Source organism: Canis lupus, chromosome 5 (genome assembly GCF_003254725.2).
Source record: "Canis lupus dingo isolate Sandy chromosome 5, ASM325472v2, whole genome shotgun sequence".
NCBI lineage: Eukaryota > Metazoa > Chordata > Mammalia > Carnivora > Canidae > Canis > Canis lupus.
The window spans coordinates 60,192,910-60,218,803 of NC_064247.1; the positions used below are offsets into that span (position 1 = coordinate 60,192,910).

The 25,894-nt window shown below is 59.1% G+C and overlaps 1 protein-coding gene across 6 annotated transcripts in view; it reads right to left on the bottom strand.

Annotated features, from left to right (window-relative positions):
* Nucleotides 1-25,585, bottom strand: part of CHD5 (chromodomain helicase DNA binding protein 5) — a 61,625-nt gene extending 36,040 nt beyond the window's left edge. For 3 of the 6 annotated variants that reach the window (XM_025427335.3, XM_025427334.3, XM_025427332.3), the window contains exons 1-12: nt 25,427-25,585; nt 15,697-15,824; nt 12,461-12,622; nt 10,029-10,208; nt 7,400-7,518; nt 6,506-6,744; nt 4,751-4,875; nt 3,293-3,416; nt 2,599-2,765; nt 2,215-2,436; nt 879-1,085; nt 449-660 (exon numbers count right to left, since the gene is read on the bottom strand). In XM_025427335.3, the coding sequence (XP_025283120.1) occupies nt 449-660; nt 879-1,085; nt 2,215-2,436; nt 2,599-2,765; nt 3,293-3,416; nt 4,751-4,875; nt 6,506-6,744; nt 7,400-7,518; nt 10,029-10,208; nt 12,461-12,622; nt 15,697-15,824; nt 25,427-25,505 (1,964 nt within the window). In that variant the 5' untranslated portion in view covers nt 25,506-25,585. Of the gene's footprint in view, nt 1-448; nt 661-878; nt 1,086-2,214; nt 2,437-2,598; nt 2,766-3,292; nt 3,417-4,750; nt 4,876-6,505; nt 6,745-7,399; nt 7,519-10,028; nt 10,209-12,460; nt 12,623-15,696; nt 15,825-21,920; nt 21,998-25,426 lie in introns of those variants that run through there. The other 3 variants (XM_049110528.1, XM_025427337.3, XM_049110529.1) reach the window with 3 other exon arrangements.
* Between the last annotated feature and the right edge of the window lie 309 nt (nt 25,586-25,894).

Below are 25,894 nucleotides of genomic sequence, written 5' to 3' on the forward strand. Positions count from 1 at the left end.
GATAGAAATAAAACATCTACCTGTCGAGGTAGATAGTGCTCAGTAGTGTTAGCTGTTGTCATAAAGGAGGATCAATTGCATATACACCCCTAGACTTGAGGCCACCTCGGAGCCCAGGACCCTACTGCAGGAGCACAAGCATCCTGACCCACTGATGGTCCCACTCTGTATAAGCATCACAGGCTGTTCATCAAGTTGCCCTTTATATACATGACTTTGGAACTGTACTCCCACCATGAACATGACATGTGTCCACATGTGACAACATGTGTACACAAACGGATTTATGTGCATATGGTACCCCCTCTAGTGGGGCAAACTGTTGACAGAGGGGGCCCGCCATCTCCTCTTCCTGCCCCCGCTGCACCCACGTACAGTCCTGTGCCCACTCCACAGGGTACAGGAGCTGGTGTGTCCCCGACCTGCAGGCACCTCACTGGGCACCCACCTGTGGTTCAGGATGCGGTGAATCATCATCCACTCAGGCTTGATGCCATAGCGGTAGAAGCGCTCCTCCATCTTGGCATAGAGAGGGTCCTTGTTCTTCCTTTTCTCACTTTTGCCATCCTCGTCACCGGAGCCGTAGTCAAAGGGTGGTGGCTCGTCCATGTCATTCTTTCTTTGGTAGTTGCGATACATCACCGTGTGGTATAACTCCAGCTGCTTGCAGAGGGGCGGAGGTCACAGGAGACACAGGGTCTCTGGCCCCCCTATGTCCCCGACCCAGCTCCCCTTGCCGGGTCCCCAGCAGGACAACTTTACCTTTAGCCTCCCCGTCCCTGCCTCCCAATAATGCTCCATACTCAGTGCTAGCCAACACCTTTCAGGATAGAAGCCTTAGGACAGCCACACCTGCCCAGGGGGTAAGGGGGCCTCACCTGTAGCTCTTTCACCCAGGAGCAGTGCCAGTAGGAGAGCCCAGCCCACTTGACAAAGAACTCTCTCTCCGGAATGCCCTCCAGGGGCTTGGGTGGGGGGACACCAGGCTCCACGTCGGGCCCTGGTAGCCCCACCATGAAGGGGGCAGGGGGCTCCGTCCACCTCCAGTGTAGGATCCGCTGGACTTTGCCCTTCAGCGGGGGGCACTGTGAACAGAGGGGAGTCCCTAAGTTTAGGGTTTAGCCAAGGGGCCCCACCCTGAGGCTCTGGTGACATCAGATTGTCACATGGCTCTCTCCAACAAGCCTCCCTGCTCCCTAAGTCAGCACCACCGTGACTCCATGATACTGCCCTGTCCTTGGGAGCCTGCACACGCTGCACACACAGGAGATGGGCAACATGGGTGTGTGCACACCCATGCACACGGACACACGCGCCCAAACCAGAAGCCCAGATGCACACAGAATAACAGCACTGGCCACATGACCTCCCAGGATCCAGAGGGCAGGCATCCCAGCACTGGGGGTGGGCCTGGGGGACAATTCGGGGCACGAAGCCCTCAAATCCATACAGAGACTGGGGGCAAGGTGGGAGTGCCACTCTCTCCCTGCCTCCTGCCCTCTCATCACCCCCAGCCTTTGGGACAGAAGCCAGGTCCAGGAGGGTCTGAGGGCGCAGTTCTGCTGTGTGCGGCTTGAGACAAGTCACTTGACCTCCCTGAGCCTCAGTTTTGTCATCTAAAAATGGGAATAACCAAAAAAATAAAAAATAATAATAATAAAAATAAAAATGGGAATAACCAAGGCCTGTACTGGGAAACTTGGAAAGCCGTAAAGAGATGCCCAAGGAGCGGCGGCTGTGGTGGGAGTGGGGTGAGAGGGTCATCACCACCTGTTTCTTCATTACGGCTCCGAGAAAACTGTGTCTGGGTCTCCAGAGAAAGGATCTCGTGAGATGGTGGGCGGGGCTCCAGGGAGGTGGGGGGAGGGGGGCTCGCGGTGGGCGGGGCCTTGGCGAGTGGGCGGACCAGCGCTGGTGGGGACCGGTCCCGCAATCCCGCAAAGACCCGGCCCTCCCGGCAAGGCTCCGTGGGTGGGCGTGGCCTAGCGCTACGGAGGCGGAGCCTTGGCGGGCAGGGCCCAGCTGGCGGGGCGGGGCCCGTAAGGTCACGGCCGTGGTGGGCGTGGCCCAGCCCCGTGGAAGCCAGGCCTTTGTGGGCAGAGCCCGCTGGGGGCGGGGCGCTGGGGCGGGGCGGGGCGCTGGGGCGGGGCGCTGGGGCGGGGCGCTGGGGCGGGGCGGGGCGCTGGGGCGGGGCGGGGCGGGCGTAACACTCACAGTACAGCGCGGGCAGAGCCATTCACCGTTTGGGATCTCGGGCAGCGGCGGGTTGAGGCAGTGCAGGTGGTAGGAGGAGGGGCACGCGTCGCAGCAGAGCAGCTCGCCGCCGTCCTTGCACACGCGGCAGAACTCCATGTGGTCGTCCTCCTCCTCCTCGCAGCCGCCCTCCTCCTCCTCGTCGTCGTCGTCCTTTGGCTCCCACTGGATCCCCTCCTTCTCCTGGAGGGGAGAATCGGGGTGCAGGCACCTCGGGCCGGCCCGGCACCCCCCCTGCACGGTGCAACTCGCTCCCTCCCTCCCGCGCGCCCCTCTTCCCATCCCGCACCTCCCCGCGGACTGCGCGATGGGGGCCAGGCCCCAGGACCTCTGCCGGTGACTTACGCAGTGGGGACAGCTCCACTTGCCCTCGGGAGCCTTCTCCAGCTCTGGGTCAAGGCAGACGAGGTGGTAGGCCCGCGGGCAGGTGTCACACAGGATGATCTCCCCACCCTGCTGGCACACCTCACAGTAGTCCTGGTGGTCGGTCTCGTAGCCATCACCATCGTCAACTGGGAAGGGGCAGAGTGGTAGTGGAGGGCCTGGTCCCCACTCCCAGTGCCCAACCAATCTCCACCCCCAGCTGGACCCACACATGGTAGGTGTTTAATAGACGTTGGATGAATGGATGGTGGATGGACAGGTGGGGTGAACAAATGCCTGAGGAAAGGCTGAGGGAATAGAGGGGTGGGAGAGAGGGGTAGAAGATGGATAAAAGGGAGGGAGGGAAGAAGAGGGAGAGGATAAGGAATAGAGGGTGAATGGTGCAGGAGGTTAAGAAGCACTTCCTTCTCCAGTGACCCCTTTGCTAGTGCAAATGCCCCAGGGGGCCTACACCAAAAGTGTCTGATCTAACCGCACTGGGACAAGACCCTTCTGACCACAGTGACCGATGGGGTGAGGAAACACAGGTGAACTGCCTGGCCAAGGCCAGGAAAGGCTGAGGCATGAGGATGTCCCCCCCTGCTAACCCAGGGTGGGGCTCTGCAAACCCCCTCCACCAGGACAGCCATGGAACCCCCTCCCCCGAAAGTCCTACTCCTCTTCTTCTTGCGCCGCCTCTTGCTCTTCTTCCCCAGGGCAGTGGAGCCCTCAGAGCGCACAGAGGAGCTGTGGATGCTGGCACTGTCCAAGTCCGACTCCTCCCGCTCATCTTCCTCGCTCTGCAGGGGTAGGGGAGGGCCTGGTGAGCCTAGAGCCTGCCCTGGGGGCCCATCCCCAAGGGCCTCACCGGCCTGGACACAGGTTGGAGTAGGGTGGGGCATGGTCAGGGCTCCAGAGGCACAGTGTTCTCTGTGGTTAGTCTCTGGCTAGAAATCCTGAAGCCCCACCCACCAGTCCAGCCTGCTGTCCTACCACCTTCCCCAAGCCCTTCCCTCCAGCCCTCAGACACAACTCACATTTTCCATACCTCTCCCCTGGGTCTGCTCTCCACCCTGCCAAACTCCTACTCATCCCTCAAAGGAAAGCCCTAAGGATACCTCCTCCAAGGAGTCTTCCCAGCTCTCTCCTTAACTGGACCTGTTGCACAGCCTGTGTGCCAGGTCTGGTCTGTCCCATCTGCCTATCATTAGCTCCCTCCCAGTGTATCTCCTAAACACCCTCCAGACTGTGAACATCTCTGGAGGAGGGCCCACCATGGCTGAGCAGAGAGTTTTAGCACATGGAAATGTGCTCAACAAATATTTGCTGAGCTGAGCTGCACCACCAGCTCCAGGCTGTCCTACCTGCTGCTCTGTACTTCCCTCTAGAGCAGCTAAACTCAAGTCCTGTCATTTGCCTCTACCAAGAAATGGTTTCCAACTCTGCCCCTCTACAGAGGTAGGGCAAGGTGTGGGAAACAGGTGCCCTGTGGGGGTGGGGGTAGGGCATGTATGCCCCCCCCCCCATAGAGAAGGGAGGCCCAAAGGCTCAGATGGGGACTTAGGGTTAGTCTGAACCTAGTGCCAGAGCTGGCCGTGGAAGGGCAAGGGAGGGTCAGAGCCCCAGCCCACCCAGTTCCTGCCTACATGCCACCTTCCTGGGGTCCAGCCTCCCAGCAGACCTGGGCATGCAGGCCTCATCAGAACTCTCAAGGGCCAGGTGACTCTCCTACCTGCTACCCAGATGGAGCAGAGGCAGAATTGAGCCCCTAGCCCAGCAGGGTAGACAGGGAGCTCCCCTCCAGAGTCCTGGTTCAGGACAGTGGACTAACAGCCCTGCATTCCAATCACCGTGCCTTCACCTTGCACACATGTGCACAAGCACACTCACACACATGCAGAATGTATCGAAGGTTGCTTACACAGCCACACACACAGCCAAGTACCTATGGTCTCGCTGTCTCTCACACTCACACATCCCAGCATACCCTATCACACATTCATATATTTACACACTCACACATTACACACATTTACACACTCACATGCCCACAAATCCACACATACATTCCAGCCCTCCTTCTCTCTTTCTCTCTCTCTCTCTTTCACACACACATACACACACACACACTCACCGAGGAGCCTTTCTTCCTCTTGTTGCTGATCCCTCCAAAGCGGAACTTGAGCCCTGCAACCTTTCTCCCCTTTCCCTTTTTCTTTGCATCCTTGGAACCTTTGATCTTCTTTCTCACTCCTGGCCCTGAAAAGTGACAGTGGATAATCTGCACCTGCCATGGCTTGCTCACCCAGTGCCATGATTACAGTCAGCCCCCACAACCCATCCCCAGGACTCCATAAGAGAAGGGTCCTTCTGCTGCCACCCCTCTCCAAGTGAGAAGGCTGAGGCTCAGAGCCATGAAGTCCTTGCATAAAAGTGACATAGCAAGTAAGGGGGATCCAGAACACAAGCCCTGCTCAATCTCTGCTCTGGCCACCACTGCCCCTGTTCCATGAATGGCAGGAATGCCAGCCATCTTGGGAACAGCCCCATCCTGTCCCCTCTCCCCAGAAAGAAGCCATGGGCCCCTGTGGCCAGCAGGGCTACCAAGAGTACACTTACCCCCTGTGGTCCATACCTGGGCCCAGGGCAAGAAGCCCTTTCCCTGGTCGCCAGGTTATCCCCGTGCCCAGGCAACACTGACACCACTCAACACTGTCCCACCTGTGCCAATCACCCACAGCAAACACGAGCTCCTGGGTGGCCAGCAGGGTTGAGGCTGTTTTTATGGAGCCGGCCACAGGAAAATTAGCCACCTGGGTAGTAATGACCCCTCGGCAGCCTCTCCCACTGGGCTGAGCAGGGAAGGTGGGGCTCTGGAGGCAGGTGGCCTTGCTCCGGGGCCTCCTCCAGCCGTATCACACACAGATGGGGCTAGGAACCCAGCTGTAACCTCCGTGGCGCCATGGAAAATCTATTTCAATTTTTCAAGCTCTGAATGGGCAGCTCGGAATCAATAGCTCGGTGGCTGGAGCCCAAGAGGAAATGAGAAAGCAAGGCAGGCTGGAGAGGCCCAGGATGGAGGACAGTGATGAAGGAGAAGAGGAGCAGACTCAACTCCATGTCACTCTGCCCTCCGGGCCCTTGCAGAGACCTGGAAAAAGGGGCCCATTATTCTAGAAACCAAAGCTCCTTGGGGCTGAAACAATGGGTTCCTAGAGCCCCCTCGGCCCCCCATCAAAATCCAGTCAGAGCCCCAGAAGGGCTGAGCCACCAGCAACCCCATGTTGGAGAGCCCTGGGCCTGATGCCAGTCTCAACCCCGATGGGACCAGAAATCCTCCAGTGAGGGAAGGCCCCTCCCCTGGGAACTTGAAATCATAGAGAGCCTCTGCTGTCCCTGTTCTTCCCCCAGACAGCAGATATCCACCACTGAGTCTGATTTTGTTTCTGGACCTCCTTCCGGGCTTCCCAGGGAAGCCAGCCTTGACCATGACCACACTCATATCCATCCATGACCCCAGGGGCTAGGCATTCAGATAAGAGGTGTCAACAGGCTAACCCTGGGACACCTTCTCAAGCTCAAGAATCCCCAGACTTCCAGGAACATGGGGAGTCTCCCTCTCCCTCCAGGCCAAGTCGGAGGGGTCCAGGTGCACAAGTCCCAATGCTCTGAGTGCACCATCTCCTCTGCTTCACCCCAGCCCCAAAAGGGAAGCAGATGGAAGCTACCATGCCACAAGATAGCTGAGAAAGGGCGAGTGGGTCCAAGGTCAGCCAAGGCCCTGGGTCTCTGGTCAAGGCTACTTCAGCTGTCCCAGTTGCCCGAGGCTAGAGGGTCTAGGGTGGGACTCTGCCAGCAGGGCGGGGTGCCCACCCACCCACAGCCTTACCCTTGCCCTCCTTGGTCTTGGCCTTGCGGATGGGTACAGGCTGGGGTGGCTGCTGAGGGCTGACGGCCAGCGGAGGGGCGATGGTGACTGTCTCCACAGCCGCAGCCACTGCCGCTGCAGCTGCTGCTGCTGAGCTCCCCTTGAAAGGGTTGTTGGCACTGAACTCCCGCCACTTGGCACCCAGAACAGTCATCATTTTGGACATGGGGATCTTTGGGTTCTTCTTGGCGATGAGCGGCCTGTGTGGGGTGAAGGCATTGCTGTGGAGGGCATGAGACACCCCCCCAATGCAATGACCTAGGCACCCCCTCCTCTCCCACACTTAGGGTAAGAAGCCCCTAGGCTGGGAAAACCAGGCAGAAAGCAAGACAGGGTGCAGGGGAGAAGATACAGCTTGAGAGTCCAGTCTACCCCGAAACACTCCTGATTCCCTGTTTATGCAGTTGGCGATCTTATTGGGATTCCAGACCCTGTACCCCCTGAGGGACCAGAGGGAGAGGCCTGCCATGGGCCACTGGGTGTCCGACCCCATTTCTTCCAGCCAAAGGGGCCAGGTGCACAAGTCCCAAAGCTCCAAGCATACCATCTCCTCTGCTTCACGCCAGCCCCCAAAGGGAAGCAGATGGAAGCTCTGATGCCACAAGACAGAACTAAAAGAGGCCACGAGAGCTTAAGGCCCTGAGGATTGACCAGGACCACCACCCTGGGGCTCAGGGCCAACAAGAGAAAGCAGGGACATCTATTAAAATGAAAGGGCTCCTGCCCTTCCTGCCAGCTCTGCCCAGGGTTGGTGTCAGCCTGATGGTCCCCCTGCACCCCAAGAGCCCAGGGCTCTGTCCCCCAACCTGCGGTTCCCATGGATGCCTGGCCACAGTGGCTGGCGGTGCGGCCCACCTGAGGAACTGGCTGAAGGCCTTGTAGTTGGTCAGCGTATGGTAGTCAGCCTCGGAGAACAGGTACTCCACGTCATCCAGGCCCCACTCGGCCATGAGCTGCCCTGAGGACTTGGGCTCCTAGGGACACCCAGGCCAGAGGGGGGGGTCAGAGCAGGGTCCTTCTAACCTGTGCCCCCACCCAGGAGGTCTCAGAACGGGTGGGAAGACTGTGTGCAGTTCCTACCCACCCTCTGCCTTCCAACCCACCTGCCCCTTGATTGGGGGGGACACAGCTCAGGCACTGACTCATGACGGGGTGCAGGGCCAAGCCTGGGGTTTCATGTGGGGGGCTTTAGGGTGTGGCTATGTGCACACCAGGGCAGAAAAAGTAACAGAACTCTCTCTGGAAGGAATATGTTCTGGGAATTGGAGCACCAGGACAGAACAGCAGCCTATAGGGCTAGTCTAAAGGGCAGCTGCCCCTAAGTAGCTAACATGCCTCAGGTAGCCCTTTAGCCCTGCTAGGGAGAAATGAGGCTGCCTCTGGATGTCCCCCAGTAGGTCACACGTGGACCCCATGAAATGACAGACTGCTCTCCTGCTTCCAGGGCCAGGAAGGCAGGCCCCAGCCAGGGTAGGGGCATGGGACAAGAGCCCAGCTGAAGGCAGACATGTGAAAGGGTTCCTTGGCTATTGCTTCATTTTCCAGATGGGGCACCATGGCCCAAGGAGGTGAGGGACCTCCCCAAAAGGGCACACAGTGAGCTCTCCAGACAGCCAGGCTAGGTGAGTCCGGATGGGGGTGCTGGCCATGAGCTTGGGCTCTGGAGCCAGACGGACACGGCTGAGAAGTGGGCAAGCTGCTTCACCTCTCCAAGCCAATTTCCCCAGCTGTAGACCAGGGTGACAGCGCCTACCCCCTCTTTCCCCAACAGGTCAGCACACGTGCTGGGAGCAGCCCCCCGCCCCCCCCCCCCCCCCCCGCCCCATCTCGCAGGGTTCAGAGCAGCCCCACCCCCTGACCCACTCAGCCAACAGGCACAGGCCACACCCCAGAGCGGTAACTGGCCCAGGTGCGAATGAGTCCAGGGCCGGTGGGGGAGGGCGGGGGGTTGTCCCCGTAGGGACCTCGGGCCTGCTTTCCCAGCTGCCGGACAGGGCCGTGGGTGGACAAGAAGCCCACTCTCAGGCACAAGGGTGCCTGGCCCCAGCCCGGAGCTGACCCTCCAGAGGCAGGGTTGAGGGATGTGAAGAAACAGGCCCAAAGAACACCCCAAGCTGGAAGCCCCCTGGCCTCTGCACTCCTGGGGCACCCATTCAACAGACCCCATCACTACCTAAGCCCCTCAGAGCTGCGCTGTCCGCTCCACAACAGGAGGCCACGTGGGAGATACACTCAGCCTCCCTCCATCCCAGGACCTGAGAACCAGATCTGCCTGCCCAGCGAAGCAGCGAGGCTTGGAACCTGCTTCCCAGCATCCTGTTCTCTATGACAGTTCAGGGGTGTGCCCGTGTGGGACACCCTCCCATGGCCCCCAGCCCCCATGACACACAGCCATTCCTGGAGGCACCTGAGACCTTGCTCCCAGCAGGAAGCAGAGCAGCATGAGCAGGTGACACTGCCACAGGAGAACCCTGGATCCTGCCCACAAGTTCATCCTACAAGCTGTCAGGCCTCAGCTCTTATCGGTCACAGATGACTCACAACACAACTGCTGGCTAATGAAACCCCTCTGGGTTTTGGGACAGCAGGGTGCTTCCTAACTCCAGCCACTGACAGCCACCATTCCTGCCTCACCAGGCAGTACTGATATTCACAGAGCCCTTATCTCTAAATCCAAGGCTAGCCCAAACTGAGCTTGTGTACCATGCCCAAGGAACAAAGGAAGCAGAGTGCTCTGTCGAGGACATGCTGACATCTGCCACAGCCCAAGAGCTGGGCCCAGGGCCCGGCCCAGCCCCTCCCGGAGGAGCCCTGAACTGGCTTCTGAGACTTGAGGGATTCACATCATCCTGCACACTCACAGAGAAGCCACATCCCCCCCAGGGAGAGCCACAGGCCAATCCATAGCTGCCCTGACTCGTGCTCACTGGGACACCCTCTTGGATGCCCACATGGCCAGAAATTCAAGATACATGCTGAGTAACCAAGTTCCCCTTCTACCATAAGCAGAACTGGCTGGCCGCTTCTTGCTGGCAGAGGCTCCATTGGCTGGTTTATTTTCCCAAAGTGCTCCAAGGGAAAGGCTCCTGATACAAAACTTGAGCCAGACCACCACTCTCCTCAGAAAGAGTTGTGCGCTTCAGTAGAAGAGCAGAAAATGCATCAGCGTCCATGAGAGGCCATTCACTTCCCTCCCAAACCCAAAATGTCACCCACCGTTATTTCAAAAGCATCTCCAGGACTTGGTGCACAGTTTTCTTCAACACTTGTGTCCAACCTCCACGCACATCCCCACACACTCACACCCACAGGCCCACCTGCCCCCAACCCCACCACCACACACACACACCCGTGGGGAGGGCGCTCCAGCCCTTTGCTCACAGGGGCTCAGAAGGCAGAGAACCGACCTGAAGCCTCAGCCCATCTAGGCAGGGCTGTCCTGCTGGAGCCCAGGCCCCCTGGCCAGCCAGGCTTCAGAGGTTACCTTTAGACACCCATCATCATTATCATCCTCGTCATCATCCTTCCTTTTCCGCTTGGCTTTCTTCTCCTTCTTGTCCTTGAGCTTTTTTTTCTTCTTTTTATTGGGGGAGTAGTCACTGCCTTCACTCTCTGACTTCTCTTCCAGATCATCTTCATTTTCCGACAGCTCATCATTGCTCCCCTAGAAGAGAGAGGAAGATGGTAAGGGCAACAGAGGCCCAAAGAAAACCCAGAGTCCTGGGCAGCAGGACTCTCCTCAGCAGCCCCTGACACTGTCACTCGGCCCATGCTTCCCACTCGGCTAGTTCAGTGTCCTGCTGCTCACAGCTCAACACAAGCCCAGCTACAGGGGCTGCCCCAAGGCAGCAATGGACAAGGGTCCTGTCCTCAGTGCCAGGGCCATAGCACCTGGTGGAGTGTGAGGTGAGACAAGGCCCTGGTGAAGTCAGACTTCCCCCCTGGGCAAGTTCAGTGCTGCCTGCCCGGACTGCCGCAGGGTGAGGCTCAGGCTCTGCTTCAATCAGAATCAGATTTCTAGGGACTTTAGGATTTTAACAAGTGTTGCCGGAGAGGACTGGGACCCAGGAATTCACGCCGAACCCAATGTCCAGAGCCAAAACCAAAAGGGCACGGGAAAAATCCTGGGGAAATGGGTGGGTGAAGAGCCGGGGGTGTGAGCCAGCAGCCAACCTCTGTGTACGTGTGCACCCAATGGAGCTGCATGTGTCAAACGAAACCTGTAATTAATGTAGAGCACACGTCCCAGTTCCATCTGTCTGTGGACTCTCCAGAAGCTGTGATGGCACGAGCCCACCTTCTCTACCACCCCCACCCCGGCCGCTTCCTCTCCAGAGGAGACAAGGTAATTTAGGCAGCTCTTAAGCTTGGCTTCCTTGATTTAGTTTTCCCGTCTGTACAGGCAGCAAATGGCCCATTTATATGGAGATAAGGGCGTTCACAGCCAGAGCATCCCCACCAGAAAGGCACTGTCCCTCCGAGGAGGCTGTTTGTTTACTCTCCGCCTTTCCAGATGCAAGTGAACTGTCAAAGCCCTTGCCAACCCCCTCCTGGCTGGGGTCTGCGGGAGAGGCTGGGCACTGAGGCTCCAGTTACCAGCATGGGGCTTGGCATTTTCGAGCTGGTTGTTTACTGTTTTCAAGGTGAGCAAAGAGAGTCATGGAAAAGATAGAGAACTGGAGAGGTGGAAAATGAGCTCAAGACACCACTGGGGGGGGGGTGCGGCGGAAGGCTGAAGAGGAGGTGGGGACGGGGCAGGATGGGGGAGGAGAAGGAGAAGAGCCCACAAGAGAAGGGAAGAGGGCAGCAGGTCTGTCTGGAGGCTCCTGGGAGGGCCCCAGCAGATCTCTGCCCCTTCCAGGCACACTGTAAAGAGCTGAGAGTCTTTCCCCAGGAGGGAGGCTCTTCCGGAGATGCAGCTGGAAAAGGACTCCCCCACAGGCTCCCTGCACTTCCCAACTGTCTCCCACTGGGCTCTCTGCTCCCAAACCTTTTATGCTCATTAAGCCGCTGAGTCAGTGCGCTGGCCGGAGGTTGGCAGACAGCAGAGCCTCTGCGCTTTTCCGGAACTGGGTGTTTCCCGGAATACTGACTCTCTGTGCAGGGGCCCCAGGGGTGAAGACGGTCCTGGCTGCTGCCAGAACCTACATGGGGCAGGACAGCCTATCGAGCACTCCTGCTCCCAAGGCAGGGCAATGCAATGCCAATGCAGAGCCATGGGAACACAGCTCCCAGCTCTGCCACAGTCCTCTAGGGAGGCAGGGGTCAGACAGGGACATCTATTTACCCCGAGGGTGTAAAGTTCGGCCAGTTTCAAGAGACCACCCTTCAAGAGACCTGAGAGACAGGCACTACCCAGGCCTCACCCCAGCAAAGGTAAGGATGGGAGAAGGAGGCTGCCAAGAATTTCAGCACCTCGGACAGAGGCTGTGGGGCGGCCGGAGGGAGGGGCATGGGCTGGCCCTGTAGCTGCCCTGGGGTGGACACCACACTTCAGACCGGGAATGAGGCAGGAAGACCCATGCCTGATATCCACTCAGCTAAGAGTCGAGTGGCCCGACCGTGGGTCCTGGGGCTCCCTGGGGAGTCTACAAGACACAGAATGCCTCGGAGCTCTGTCCTTTGCTAGCCTGGAACTAGGCAAGTCACTAGGGTCTGACCTCAGCCTCCTCATCTGTGAAATGAGGATTTGACAAAGGGTGGCAAGAGGCACAAAGGAGATGGTGTGAGAGGAGGCCGCAAACATTTTGAAATGGGAGAGACCCAACCACCCATGACCCCAACTCTTCCTGGAAGGCAAAGATGTGGGCCAGATGACAGACAAGGACATCACTAGTTTCACCCTTCTCCTTTCTGCCAGTCAGAACCAGGCTAAGCCAAGTACAGAGTGAGTGCCCACAGCTGGGCGACACTTACAGGGCAGCTGGGCAACCTGATGCCAGCAGAAAAGGCTGTTGTGGCAAACGCCTGAGGGAGGGTTGACCTGGCCATCTGATGGGAAGAAGGCATTGCCACACTCCAAGTGCAGGAGAGGTGAGGAGCAGCCAGCACAGTTCCAAATGCAGGGCCCAGAGGGAGCTGGAGGGAGGGAAGGAGGAAGGGGCGAAGGCACCACAAGCAGATTTCAATGTCTGTGTGTCTCCACAGACGACACACAGCTTGTCGCCTTCTGGCGAAAGGCCCCAAGCTGAGCACTGCCAAAGGGCTGGCCCTGGTCCACTCCAGGGTTAAGTGGCAGAGCAGGGGAGGTGGAACGAGTTAGAGCTATGGCAGGGCACATCTGCCAGTCCTCAGTGCCTCAGTGGCCCCCTGGGTGATGGCAGTGGTGGCAGCCCCTTGTTTTAGGGAAAGGAGAGACTTCTCCCTGCACCAGAGAAAGCCTTGTAGGAAAGAAAACTCTGATTCCCCAGTTCTCCCAACTCACCACCTATCCCTTGATCCTTCCCAGGCAGTGCCTTCTCCACTCACCAAATGGAAGTTCACACTGCCTGGGCATGCCCCCGCCTGCACCCCGATCTCATCCAAGCCCTCCTGACTGCTCAGGGTGGGGTGTGGTGCTGGCTGAGGAAGGAGGTGCAGGACAGGTCTTTGGAGACTGGTTTCCCACTGGCATAAGTCTGTATCCACAGCATTATCTCTGCATCCAGCTGTTTGGACCCTTCAAGATCTGGGCCTCGTTTTTTCTTCCCCCCAAATCTTTCCTTGCAGAAAAAGGGGCAAGAGGAAGGGCAGCAAGTGGTTCTGAAAACAACACGAAGAGGAGTGACCCAGGAGCAGGACCTGAGGGATGTGGCACCAGCCAGAGGCAAGAAGGAAAGAATGGCTAAGAAGCAGGGGTAGACCAGTATCTTGGAACTTACAGAAGGGGTTTTGAGCCAAGTCTTGTTCAAGGGAGGAGACACAGGCATGGAGCGGTAATGTCCTAATAAAGCCCTAAAGCAACCTCAGCCCCAAGCCACACCAGAGGCTGTGAACACGAAACGGGGCTTTGACCTTGATGCTGTCCTTTGGGCTACGATGATGTCCTTTGGGTTACCGTAGCCCCAGGCATGACTACAGGGGAGGAGGCGCCTGGTGGCAGGAGTCTTAGTAGACTCCGAATCCCCAGCAGAATCCATCTGCTGAAACACCACACCCAGACTGCATGTGTGGGGAGCTGGGGGTGAACGGGAGGGCTCTCTGCCCTGACCCCCCCGGCCCACTGAGGCCACACCATGCCACCTGTGCAGGCCACGGGGTCCCCCAGTGGGCAGTCCCCACCCGCCCTTCCTCCTCTCCAGCTCTGCAGATGCCTGGATGCCTTTTATCCAGGCCTCCATCTCCCGCCTCTCCCTTCCTTCTGCACCCAGCGCTCAACACACACCACATCTCTCGATAAAGGCGGCATTTACACTCAAAAGGGAGGATTCAGAGAGTTGGTCATTCTCAATTTGGGGTCCTTCAAGATTGAGAGGGAAAAAGAAAGAATGAAATATGAGCCTTCCCATTCACGAGTGTTATAAACAGTTATAATTTAGCACTGAATAATTGGTTGCTATGGTAACCGCTGCAGTACAGGTTGAAATCATTTCTCCCTCCTGCGCTGGGCCTGACAAGGAGCTTCATCTACATATGCTCAGGTTCTGGCTGCAGCCCGGTTGTTTTATGTAAATCACGATCCACGACTTGTGGCCTATCCCCCCTCCCCCCCCCACCCCCCTACCCAGCCTCAACTCCCACCCCTGCCAAAAGAAAAAAAACCTGAGGCCCCTCTTCTGCCTCCACCCACCACCTAATCTTGGGTACCGCCTAATCTTGGGGCCACCTAGTCAGAGCTGAAGCGAGCACAGGGTGAAATCCCCCTCCCCATGTCCTGGGGACCCAGGTGGCTGGGTGGGGGGCATGTGGGGCCAAGATGCTGCTCTCTGGCTATAGCCTGCTCCAGATCCTCTAAGATTTCTAAGATTTGACAGCTGGCCAAGCCAAGCTCTCAGGAGTACAGGGGAGGGGGTGGCCATGACCTCGGGGTCACCTTGGGGGCCTGCCAGGCAGCACCCACCCGTCATCTGCAGGCCTCCCATCCACACGGCCCTCCACCCCTAGTGAAAAGCAGAAGGAAGAAGAGATGGTGAGCAAGTGAGGAGAGGGCTATGACTGGGGGTTTGGAAACCAGGCTGGATGGGGAGGAGAAATGGGGAGGAGAAATGGGGAGGAGAAATGGGGAGGAGAAATGGGGAGGAGAAATGGGGAGGAGAAATGGGGAGGAGAAATGGGGAGGAGGAGGGAAGAGAGTGAGGGAACAAGAGGTGAGTGAGGCAGAGGCCAAGTTCTGGCCAGAACAGCAGAGGGAGACACAGAGACACAGGGCCCAGAAAAACACAGATATAGGTAGGTCCAGGGGAAGAAGGGAGGGGTGAGACCTGAGTGAGCCCAGCAAAGGGTAGGGGAGAGGTAAGCACCAGCACCCCCAGGTTTGGACACCAGTGGCCTTCCCAGCTGCTGAATACGTGTCCTCTGCCCCAGCCTCAACAGTGCAGACACTGCCCACCTCTAGCCTGTCTTCCTGGCCAGAGCAGGGTGGGGGAGTCCTGCTGCACTCTGTGGCCAGGAAGGAGAGAGAAAATTCAGCCCTGCCTGGGGCACCCCTGGTGGTCCTTCATCTGCATTTGGGAACTGGACAGACCCAGCCTGAAGGCCTGAGACCAAAGACCAGAGAGAGCACTGGGCCTCCTGTCCAGGTCCAGTGCCTGTGAAAACAGCTGCCAGAGAGAAAATGCTGAGGAGGAGCCAGAAGGGGGGGCGGGGGCAAAGCTCCTGCCCTCGGCATGGCACGAGCACCACCCCTTCTCTGCCCACAACATCCACAGAGCCTCAGGTCTTGGGGGTTGGGGACATGTCAATGCCTCAACCAGGAGGTCTGTCCCTGCATCCCAGGATCCTGTCAGTCCCAAACGATCTACGTTCTGTGGCATAAAGATAAATGACCTTGGAGCATCCTGCTTAAGAGGTCAGGGCATTTCAGATCCAACCCACAAAGGACACGCTGCTTTTGGCATCTCGCACTCAAACCCAGCTGAGATCTTTCTCCACAGGCCTCGACAGAGTAGCCGAGACCCCTTGGAGCCCGGACCCACCCGCCAGCTGGCCCGACCCCAGCAGGGCACCCCACGCACCTCTTTCTTCTTCCGCTTCCCTTTGGACCTGTTCTCCTTGAGCTTCTTGGATTTCTTCTTCTTGGGAAGGCCCACAGGCTCCTCAGGGAAATAGTCATCAAAGCCTCCAAGGCCACCATCTTCTTCTTCTGGAGGAGTCAGAGTGGGAGGGGATTACTCTGCGCTCCCCTCGGGGAGCCCCCAGAGACACAAAGGCAGAGGCAGGGCCCAGAGGGTCAGCCAGCTCCACAGGCATCCACCTGCCACCTCGGTCGCCACCCCTTCCCAGCGGACAGTGCCTCTGCCTGCCCCAGCCTCCTACCAAGCCCTCAGAGCCACCAGACCAGACCCAATGAGTAGAGTCCCATATCAGGCGGGCTGTGTCACAAGTCCCCACTTCTCTAGACCTTTCCTCTCTTCACTGTAAAATGGACAATAACCACCCACCCTGACAAGATAGAGCTCAGCAACAATGTTCTGAGCAAAAATGAGCAGCTAATTAAGAATCCTCATTGGCATGACTCCCCCAGGATGGAAGCAGCCCCACAGAGTCATGAAGCCATCTCTGGGTGGCTCCAGGGAGGGGTCAGGGCCTATTTCTGCCCTCTGCCCATGGTGTGGCTGGGAAATGGCCTGTGAATGCAAGGCTAATGGGGATGCACGGGTCACATCACCCCAGGACCACCTAGAGCCACAAGCAAGGTCCTTGAGGGCTTTGGAGGGAGATCAAGGAAGAGGATGCCAGGTTCCCCCTTAATGAGGATCAGAGACCACATTGCCTCTCCCGCCCAAACCCGCACACACACCCACACAGTACACGCACCCCCAGTCACACATGCAGGATGCCAAACCCATTCCGGCTGGGCACCCTGGAAGATGTGAAATTCAGAGAGATGCTGCATCCGCCACACGTGGGTTTTCCAAAAGCAGCCACGATTTCCGAGCTCCCCTCCCTCCTCCATGAATTTAAAAGGCCAAGAGGGGAGCGGGACAGGTGTGAGTGTGCAGCTGGCTTCAAGCTTCATGTTACTCCCCCCTCCAAAAAGGAGGGGGCTTGACATGTGGCCCTGGGGCCTAGCTCCCACTCAGGAAATCAGAAATGAGAAAGGGCAGCCAGCCCTAAGTTCCTGGGGGTGGGGGTGGTGTTAGATGAGGAAGAAGGGGAGAGTGGGGAGGGTCCTCCAGAGCAGAGATCCATCCAGAAGAAAGCCACCAAACCTCCCAGGTCCACAAAAGGGGCCCATCAGAGATCAGCGCTCCATGCCAGCCATGGGCCCTGAGCACCCACAGTCAGGCTGTCCTACCCCATGCCCCTGCACCCAGGGGAGCAGAGAAGAACCAACTGGGGATCCACCCCCACAGGGGTTGAGGGGACACACAACAGGGAATCTCAGCCTGATTGGGTGTGCCACCCTGTGCCCCTGAGGAGGGTGCCCAGGAGACTTTCACTGGGGAAGGGCGCAGTGTCCCCACTGAATCAAGTTAAAAGAAACAAAGCTCCCATCACCCTCCCCAGGAAGCCTACCACCACATATCGTGGTCAATGATCATGTGAGCTGCACATCACAGTGCAGACATCCCCTGACATACATGGACACACCTGTCCTCCAAACAGGGCCCCCCCACCCCCCGCCTTGGACCCCTGTCCCCTAGAGTCCCCCAGGTCCTATGGCTCCCATCGCCACCCTCTGGGTGCAGCTAGAGGGCGCTGGTGACTCCAGTGGCCAAGTGCAAGGCCTCCTACCCTAGTGCCTTACAGGGCTGGTCCCTACCAGGGGCAGGTGCAGGTTGCACCACTGTCTGGGCACCCCTCAGTCCTGAGGCCCCCCTCTAGCAGGTCCGGGTCACCGTATTATAGAGCCCTCCCCCACCAGGAGTCCATGGAGGAAGGCAGCAGGGCACACTGGAGCCCCAGAGCACTCCCCATCCTCCTGGGCAAACATAGGTATGGAGAGAGACTCCCTGCAGGACTGGGAGCTGCTGCAGAGAAGGTGGCCAGAGTGCTGGCTGTCCCCGGAGGGCCAACTTCATGGTCCTGGCTGGCACAGGGGGACACAGCTGCCAGGGCTTGGCCAGGGCTATAGCACACAGGGCCAAGCAGTGGCGGGTCAGCCCAAAGCGGAGTTTAATGTGGGCCAGGTCTTGAGCGGAGCCAGGCTGAGGCAGAGCTGCACAAGTTGACCCTGTCCCATCCTGTCCCTCTTGGCCCTGGCACCAGAGGGGCATGGATTTTTTGAACCAGTTGAATTATGTGCACAGAGACCCCCCCAGAGTCATCCTGGGGTCTGGAGGTAGTGACAGAGCTGTCTGTACACACCTGCTCACCCCCACACCTGCCCCTACCTCCCCTAGAGCCACAGGGAGACTGCCTGGGCAGAGCCACCCCTGTACCCCAGCAATGCCCAGCACCAGTTATGTAAGAAGCTCGGGCTGATGCAATCGGGAGGGGCCATCTCCCTCCTGCCACCTCCCCCAAGTCACCCGTTCCCTTGGCAGGGCAGTCCCCCAAATTGGGAAGGCCAGCTGAGCACAAGGTCACTGACTGACCAACTGGCCATCAGAACACAGAGGGGATGAACAGGTGGCTGCAGGAGGATATCTGCCTGGGGCGGAGGGTACGGGGCCAGGGGGTGCCCCACAGGGTAGCCCTAATCCACGCCCAGAACGATCCTCAGAGGATAAGATCCCAGACCCTCTGCCCAGAGACAGAGCCCCTCCTCCATTCCCAGAAGACCTCGTGGCCCAGGGCCATCTGCCTGATTAAATCCCTCCTCCAGGAAGTTTCCAGAGCTGGCACACTAGGATAGGGACCCCACCCCGTCCACTCCCCATCTCTGACAGACCCTTCTGGTTCCTGAACAGATTCTGGTAGCCCTGAGGACATCCCAGGACTGAGCCCTGTGACACTCCTTCCCAACACCTCATGATTCCCTACACCATCTCCACCCTGGCCCCATCTCCCCCTCCTACATCTCCTGTAACAGCCTCTGAGTTTTCTAAAACCAGACCTCGAAAGTCATAGCTAAGCAACCCTGCCTGGTGCCCCTTGGCTGCTCCCCAAGCCCCCAGCCCCGGGCCCCCCTCAAGGCACAGTTAGTGGTAAGGGGGGATCCCACTCACCCTGGGTGAGGGCCCCAGGAAAGACCACCCCAGGGACTCCATGCCCCGCCAGCTCCCCACCCCTCCTGGCTGCTCCCACAGCCCCCTGCCTGCCCCCGCACTGCCCTCCCACACCAGCCCTGCCCCTCCAGGGCCCCGAAGCTCCATCGATCCAACTTGGGCTATAATTAGGACCCATTAGCCTTGTTATCTCTGCTACCTCCTAAGCTTCCAGGTCGGGAGCAGGCGGGGGGGGGGGGGGGGGGGGGGGGGGTGAGGGGGGGTGCGGGGGAAGCTGCTTCAGAGACACAGAGACAGGGTGACAGAGGGGCAAAGAGAGATATCTCTGCTGTTTTTTCCTGCATTCCCCACAGCCCTCTCCCCAGCTCCTGCATAGGCTTGGGCTCCGCCCTAGGGGACCTGGGGCTGGCCTCACTGAGCCATTTAAAGCTGCAGCCCAGGTGAGCTGGGTGGGCCCTTCTCAGGGTAACATGTTATAACAGTCCCAGTACCTACGTGCCACCTGCACCGCAGCTGGAGCAGGTAGTGTATGTTAATTTGTATTAATGCATTTACTCCAAACAGGAACCTTGAGAGATGGTACTATTACCCCCAATTGCAGAGAAGGAAACTGAGGCTCAGCAGTCTCATGACTTAGCCATGGAGCTTCACAACCAACAGCTGGTAGAGTCAGGGTGGAACCCAGACAGGCAGTTCCCACCACCATGCGTGGTCCTCACCCCCACCCTTCCCCAGGCACCGGAACTCCCCCCAGAATTCAGACTTTCCCCATATTTACTTAGCAGGCATTTTGATAGCACTGCCTGTGGCTGAGCTCGGGCCTCACCCCGGGCCAGCCCTTGGTCTGGAAGGTTCTGGAAAGTCCCACAGGGGTCCCTCAGGGGGTCAGGGCTAGTCCACCCCAGGCTCACCCCCAGAGCAGGTTCTGCTCAGCCCAGCCCCCTCCTCTGGGCAAGAATGCAGCCCCCCAGGGAGTTTTGCAGATGCAAGGTGATCAGAGCAAAAGGAAAGCATGTGATGTGGAGGAAGTCAGGACCTCTGATTTGAGGGTGGTTGAAGGATTTGGGGGCCCAAGCCAAGTGGAGGGACAAGAACTCCACTGCCAGGGTCCAGAGAAGCGGCCAAATCTGCCAGTGATGGGGACCTGGCTCAACATCCACCATTCTCTCTGGGGCTTGGAGTGGAAGCTCCTTCTGTTCTCTACCTCCAACCCACCACCCAAGCCGAGGACAAGATCACCTGGTGGCCAGGAGGGAGGGAGGGACAGGGGAATACAGAGGTCAAATCACCACCCCTTCCTGGCAGGTGGCCCCCAGCCCTTCCCAGCTGAGACCATTTCTTCTTCATCCTTAAAGAGCCTAGCGGTGCCTTTTTCACAGGGTGATGGAGAATTAGAAGCTGTGAGGCGCACAGTAAATGCTCGGTGATAGCAGATGGAGCCCAGGGCCCCAAGAGGGGTGACAGAGGGTGGGGGTCTCCAGTCTGAGCACTGCTGAGCCAGGGATTCCCAAGGCCACTCTAGGGCTACCCTGGGAGAGGGGGGTGCCAAAACGAAGGTTCGCATCAGTCCTTGGAAGACCCCTACACCATAGGCCCTCTGCTGATAATAGGTGGTCAGTACTCCTGCCCAAGAGAGGATTGGTAATTTATTTACGACATTTAACAAAATCCAGACATCACCTCATTGGCGTCTCATCAAAGAAAGCGTCAATTCTGAGCACTCTGGGCAGGCAGGCGAGGGGAAGAGGTAAGGTTTTACCCCAAGGGCCTGGGGCCAGGGAGAGAGTGAGGATGAGGAGAGGGACCGGGGCAAGCAGGGACAGGATCCCATGCAAACCCAGAGCACTGGCGGGGAGGAGGAAAGAGAATCAAGGAGGGAGGGGATAGGCAGCCATACCTGATGGCCGGAGAGAAACAGACAAAAAGAGAGAAAGTGAGGGACAGCCAGAGAGAGAAGCAGAGGCAAGCACTCAGGGAAGGCAAACGGAAACAGACAGAGGAACAGACATGGGGGCAGAGTGAGAAAAAGAGACAGGGAGAGAGAAATAAAGACAGAGCCAAAGAAAAGGCAGAAAGTCTCAAAAGTTTTACCTGCAAAAGCCCCAGAAAATTAGATATCACATGCTGTGTTCCATACCTGGTTCAGAGAAGATACTTGATAGATCTATGCTGGGGACACGGATGGATGGATGAGGGATGGAGAGTGGGTAGGCTGGGTGGGTGGATGGATAGATGGATGATGTGGGTGGGATGGATGGATGAAAGATAAATGAGGGATGGAGAGTGGGTAAAATGAATAGATGGATGGATGGATAGATGGATGTTGTGGGTAGGATGGATGGATGGGGAGTGATACGTGTATGGTTAGTTGGGGTTGGTTGGGGTTGGTTGGTTGGTTGGTTGGTTGAAGAGATATTTGATGGGAGGGTGGGTGGGTAGATTAATAGGAGGCTTAGTGACTGAATGAACTGGTAAATGATAGATCAATTTGGAATGATGTGAATATCCCACAGGCCAAGGCACTGGGCACAGCATGCTGGTCACTTCACCTCCCTCTTCCCAGCAAACAGTACAGGCTCCCTGGACCCCCCAAAACCACACTTCCCTGTGGGGTTGAAGTGAGTTAAGAAAGCATGAACCGAGATGCCCAGGTGGCTCAGTGGTTTAGCACTGCCTTCAACCCAGGGTATGATCCTGGAGACGTGGGATCAAGTCCCATGTCAGGCTCCCTGCATGGAGCCTGCTTCTCCCTCTGCCTGTGTCTCTGGCTCTCTCTCTGTGTCTCTCATGAATAAATAAAATCTTAAAAAAAAAAAAAAAAAAAGGCATGAACCTTGGGAATCATGGCTATCACTGCCTCCTGGCCCCTGGGCTGCAGGAAGCCTAAAATGTTCACATGACTGGGGCCAGTCCTGTGGGCATGGGGTGGTGGTGGTTATGGGCCAGTCAAGTGACTCTGGGGCAGAGTAGTCACACTGCCCAGCCAGAAGAGAGGCTAGGCACACCAGCACTGGGAAACCCACCCTGGGACTGGGGTCAACCAGGCTGGGAACTTGAAGGAAAAGGCGGGGGGACTCTTTCTCTCCCTCTCTCCTCAAGCCCAGGCTTCCACACCCCCAGCTTACTACATGAGGGTGCAAGTCTCAGAAGCATTTCCTTGAGGAAGGAAGGTCAACTGCTCCCTTGGACAGTACTAATAGCAGTCACAGTTTATTGGGGACCTATTATGTGCTGGGTACTGTGACCTAAATGTTCCACATGCACTGTCTCACCAGTCCTCACAATAACCCTCTGTGAGGTAGCTAGTGCCATATCCCCATTCCACAAGTGGGGACACTGAGGCAGAGGGGCTGGGGAGCTTGCCCGGAGTCGGGCAGCTAACAAGCAGCAGGGCCAGGACCCATCTGAGCCCGGAGTCCTCACTTCGACCAGCCCTCAGCACTCCTTGGAGAGTCTGGCAGCTGCCAGGCCCCGAAACCCGAGCCCAAGCCTGAGCCCGAGCCAGAGCCTGAGCGGCAGGCGGCCACCACACCTCCACCTCCCAGCAGCCTCACCTACCTGCCACAGTGCCAGAGCGCTGGCCCGGCTGAGTCCTGTGTGGAAAACAAGAACACAGCCCAGGGGGAGGGGAAGATGGGGCACAATGGAGAGAAAGATTTGACAAAAACAAGTCCAACTGCTGCAGACTCAAAAATTAGTATGGGGGATCCCTGGGTGGCGCAGCGGTTTGGCGCCTGCCTTTGGCCCAGGGCGCGATCCTGGAGACCCGGGATCGAATCCCACATCGGGCTCCCGGTGCATGGAGCCTGCTTCTCCCTCTGCCTGTGTCTCTGCCTCTCTCTCTCTCTCTCTCTGTGACTATCATGAATAAATAAATAAAAATCTTTAAAAAAAAAAAAAAAAAAATTAAAAAAAAAAAAAAATTAGTATGACCGCTCCTGACACACTGGCTCCTCCCTCCTCACACGCTGCGGTGTCTCAGAGCCAGCTGACCCCAGGTCCAAGTGGGTGACAGCCCTGAGCTCAGGCCCAGGCCCGCACAGCAGCTGTAATGGAGGGCTCGGGGGTCAGCTGGCCAGCACTTCGAGAGACACACAGTGTCTGGGCTGAAGCTGTCACCATGTCCGGAGGCCAGGGGTGAGCCAGGGACTTACTGCCTTCAGACCCCGAGACCACGACCACCTCTCAAGCATCCATGGTGCCTGGTGCCAGGCACAGCTGAAGATCAAAGGGGTCACACTCAAGGGGTGAGCCCAGACACAGAAGCACACTGGTGGTAGGAAGTGCTGCCAAGAAAATAAAGTATTATAATGGCCCTGAGGGCTGAGGCCACACTTGGGCCAGGAGTTCATGGAGGGCCTCCTTGTGGAGATATATGGGCTGGGACCTACTTGACAGCAAGGAGGCAGCCAGGAGCAGAGAAAAGAGTGGGTCAGACAGAGGTCACAGCCAGTGCTCAAGGGCAGGATGGAGTCTGGAGTTTGGGGGTTTCCAGAAGCATCAAGGAGGCCAGGGTGGCTGTAGTTTGGGAACAAGGCAGGGTGGGGTGGATGAAGGTGGAATAGAATAGGAGCTCATCGATCCATCCGTCAGGTGAGTCTGGGCCTGATTTGTGTTTTCAAAGGTGACCCTGGCTCCTGAGTGGAGGGTGGTCAGTGAGGTCTAGTTAGAGAAGGCGATGAAGTGAACCCGAAGCAGGGGACAGAGCCTTGGGCCAGGCATGTGGAGAGGGAGCTTGGAAGACCCCTGCAGAAGGATGGGGCTGCAATCCCCAGGCCAGAGGGGCTGGAGCAGGACCTCTTCTCTGCAGGGCTTTGGGGTTGCTTCCCTGGTGACAACCTTACCCCTCCTCCCTACCTTGCCCTGGAGCAATGGGCATGGGAGGGATGAAGGGACAGGGAGATTAGGTAGTGAGCAGGCGATCTGACCTCTCTCACCCAAAGAGAGTGAGGCAGGTGCCCATCAACCCTCTCCATGCTCTGAATCCCACCATAACCACCAAAAGCCAGGGCATGCGAGGAAAGGGGACAGGGGACCCCATCTGGGGTTCAGTGAAGTCCCGGAAATAAGCCTGCTAATGCATGTTCAGCTGTCCACTGCCCCATCAGTGCCACAAAGGGGCCACGCCCCAAGCACCACCTCGAATGCCTGAGGAAGTCAGAGAACAGCTTAGGGGGGAGTCAGCCTCCTAGGTAGGAAACAGCCATGGGTTTCAGTGCAGCTAATGGGCCTCTCTGTTCTCTCCCAAGAAATAGGCCTAATTCCTTGCACCCAGAGACTTAACAGTCAACTATTGTCCAAGCACCCCCTCCCACAAGGGGCCATCTCACCCCCACTCCCCTAACTAGAGCAGGATCTTTGCAAACTTGGCCAGACTGTCTGAAAGGCAGTGGGGCCAGCTCCGGGAGGGGCCCTAGTCACAGCGTTAAAGCAAGAGAACAAGGGGGCGGGGGGGGGGGGGGGGGGGGGGGGCGCAGTGGGCGGGGCCATCTGGGGGGAATCCCCTCTCCAGGAAGACTCAGAGCAGCCTGGGGAACTGCGGCCTGCTGGGTCCTCGGCCCCTCAACCCCCTGCACACAGGGGCTGGGGGTGCCAATTTGCAGAAGGTCCCACTCGCCCTCCCTCCAAGGCACTTTTGGGGCCAGACAGCACACTCCTGGGCTCGGGAGGGCCCCCGAACTTCCCACGAGTCTCTCAGGAGCCCAGAAGGGGCCCTTGACTTGGTGCCGGGAAGAGGAGAAGAGTCCCCAAGAAGGAGGGAGGGAGGGAGGGAGGGAGAGAGGCTGGTTGACAGGGTGAGGTGAGGCCCTGCCCTGCAGGGCCAGGAGGAAAACCGTCCCGAACAAATGGTGAGCAGTTAACTAGAGAATGATCCTACAGGGCTACCCCCGCCGCACAAGCCCTGCTTATGCTCAATTCCGAGAGGGACGGCAAGGGCTGGGGCGGCGGCCCCCGGCGTCAGGCCCGTGGCCAAAGCTGGATGCGCTGGGAGCGCCACTGCCCGGCCGACCGCGGGCTGGAGGCGCCGGCGGCCCCGGGAAAGTGTTTGGGAGCGGCGGGGCCAGCGCCCCGCGGCCGGTGAGGGGAGCCCGGGTCCCAGCCCGCGCGCCCCGGCCCGCAGCCCCGGCGGCCCCGGGGAGGGGAGGCCGCCCCCCGCCAGGGCGTTCGCGGGGTCCGCCCGCACCTCCGGCCCCACCCAGCGCTGCCCCGGCCCAGGCGGGCGGGGGCCGGTCCCGCCTGCCCCCGCGAGGCCAGGGGCGCGGGGGGCGCGGGGGCCGCGGGGGCCGCGGGGGGCGCGGCGCCGGGAGCCGAGCGCGATTCCCGCCCCTTTCAAGGGCACGCGGGGCTGAGCCGGCGGCGCCGCGCCCCCTCCCCGCCCGGGGCTCCCGGCGCAGCCCCCCGCGCGCCTCCGCCCGCGCCCGAACCCGCCGCGTCCCGCGGGCCGCGACCGCACCCCGCCCCGGCGCTCGCCCGGCCCCGCGCCCTTGGCCGCCGGCGCCGACAGGGCGGGAGCGCAGCCCCGCGGCCCGGGCCCCCCTCCTGCGCGCCGCCGGGCCCCGCGCCCCCCGCGCCCCCGGCCCCCGCCCCCGGCCCCGGCCCCGGCCCCGGGCGCAGCCGGCGCCCCGCTCACCTGACATCTCGTCCTCGTTCTCCATCTCGTCCGCGAACAGCCGCGGCAGCTCCTCCTCGGTGCCCAGCGGGCCCCGCATGCCCGGCGCGGGGGGGAGGGGAGGTGGGCGCCCCCCCTCCCGCCGGGCGCGGTGCCAGCCTTAACCCGTGCGCGGCCGGACGGGCGCGCGCGGCGGGCGAGGCGGCCTCGGTGAGAAGATGGCGGCCGCCTGCCCCCCCACCCCCCCGGACCTCCACCCCTCCGTCTCGACCCCTTCCTCTCGGCCGCCCTCGCCCGCTCCCCGCAACGCCGGCCGCTCCGCCCACCGCGCCCCGCAGCCCGAGTCCCGCAGCCGGCCGAGGTGGCGGCGGCAGCGCCGGCGGCACGGCGGCAGGCGGGGGGCGGCACACATGCCCGGATTGTGACGTCCAGTCTGTTGCTGTGGCAACCCCATCCCATCGTTCCGGCAGCGCGACTAGTTAACGCGGA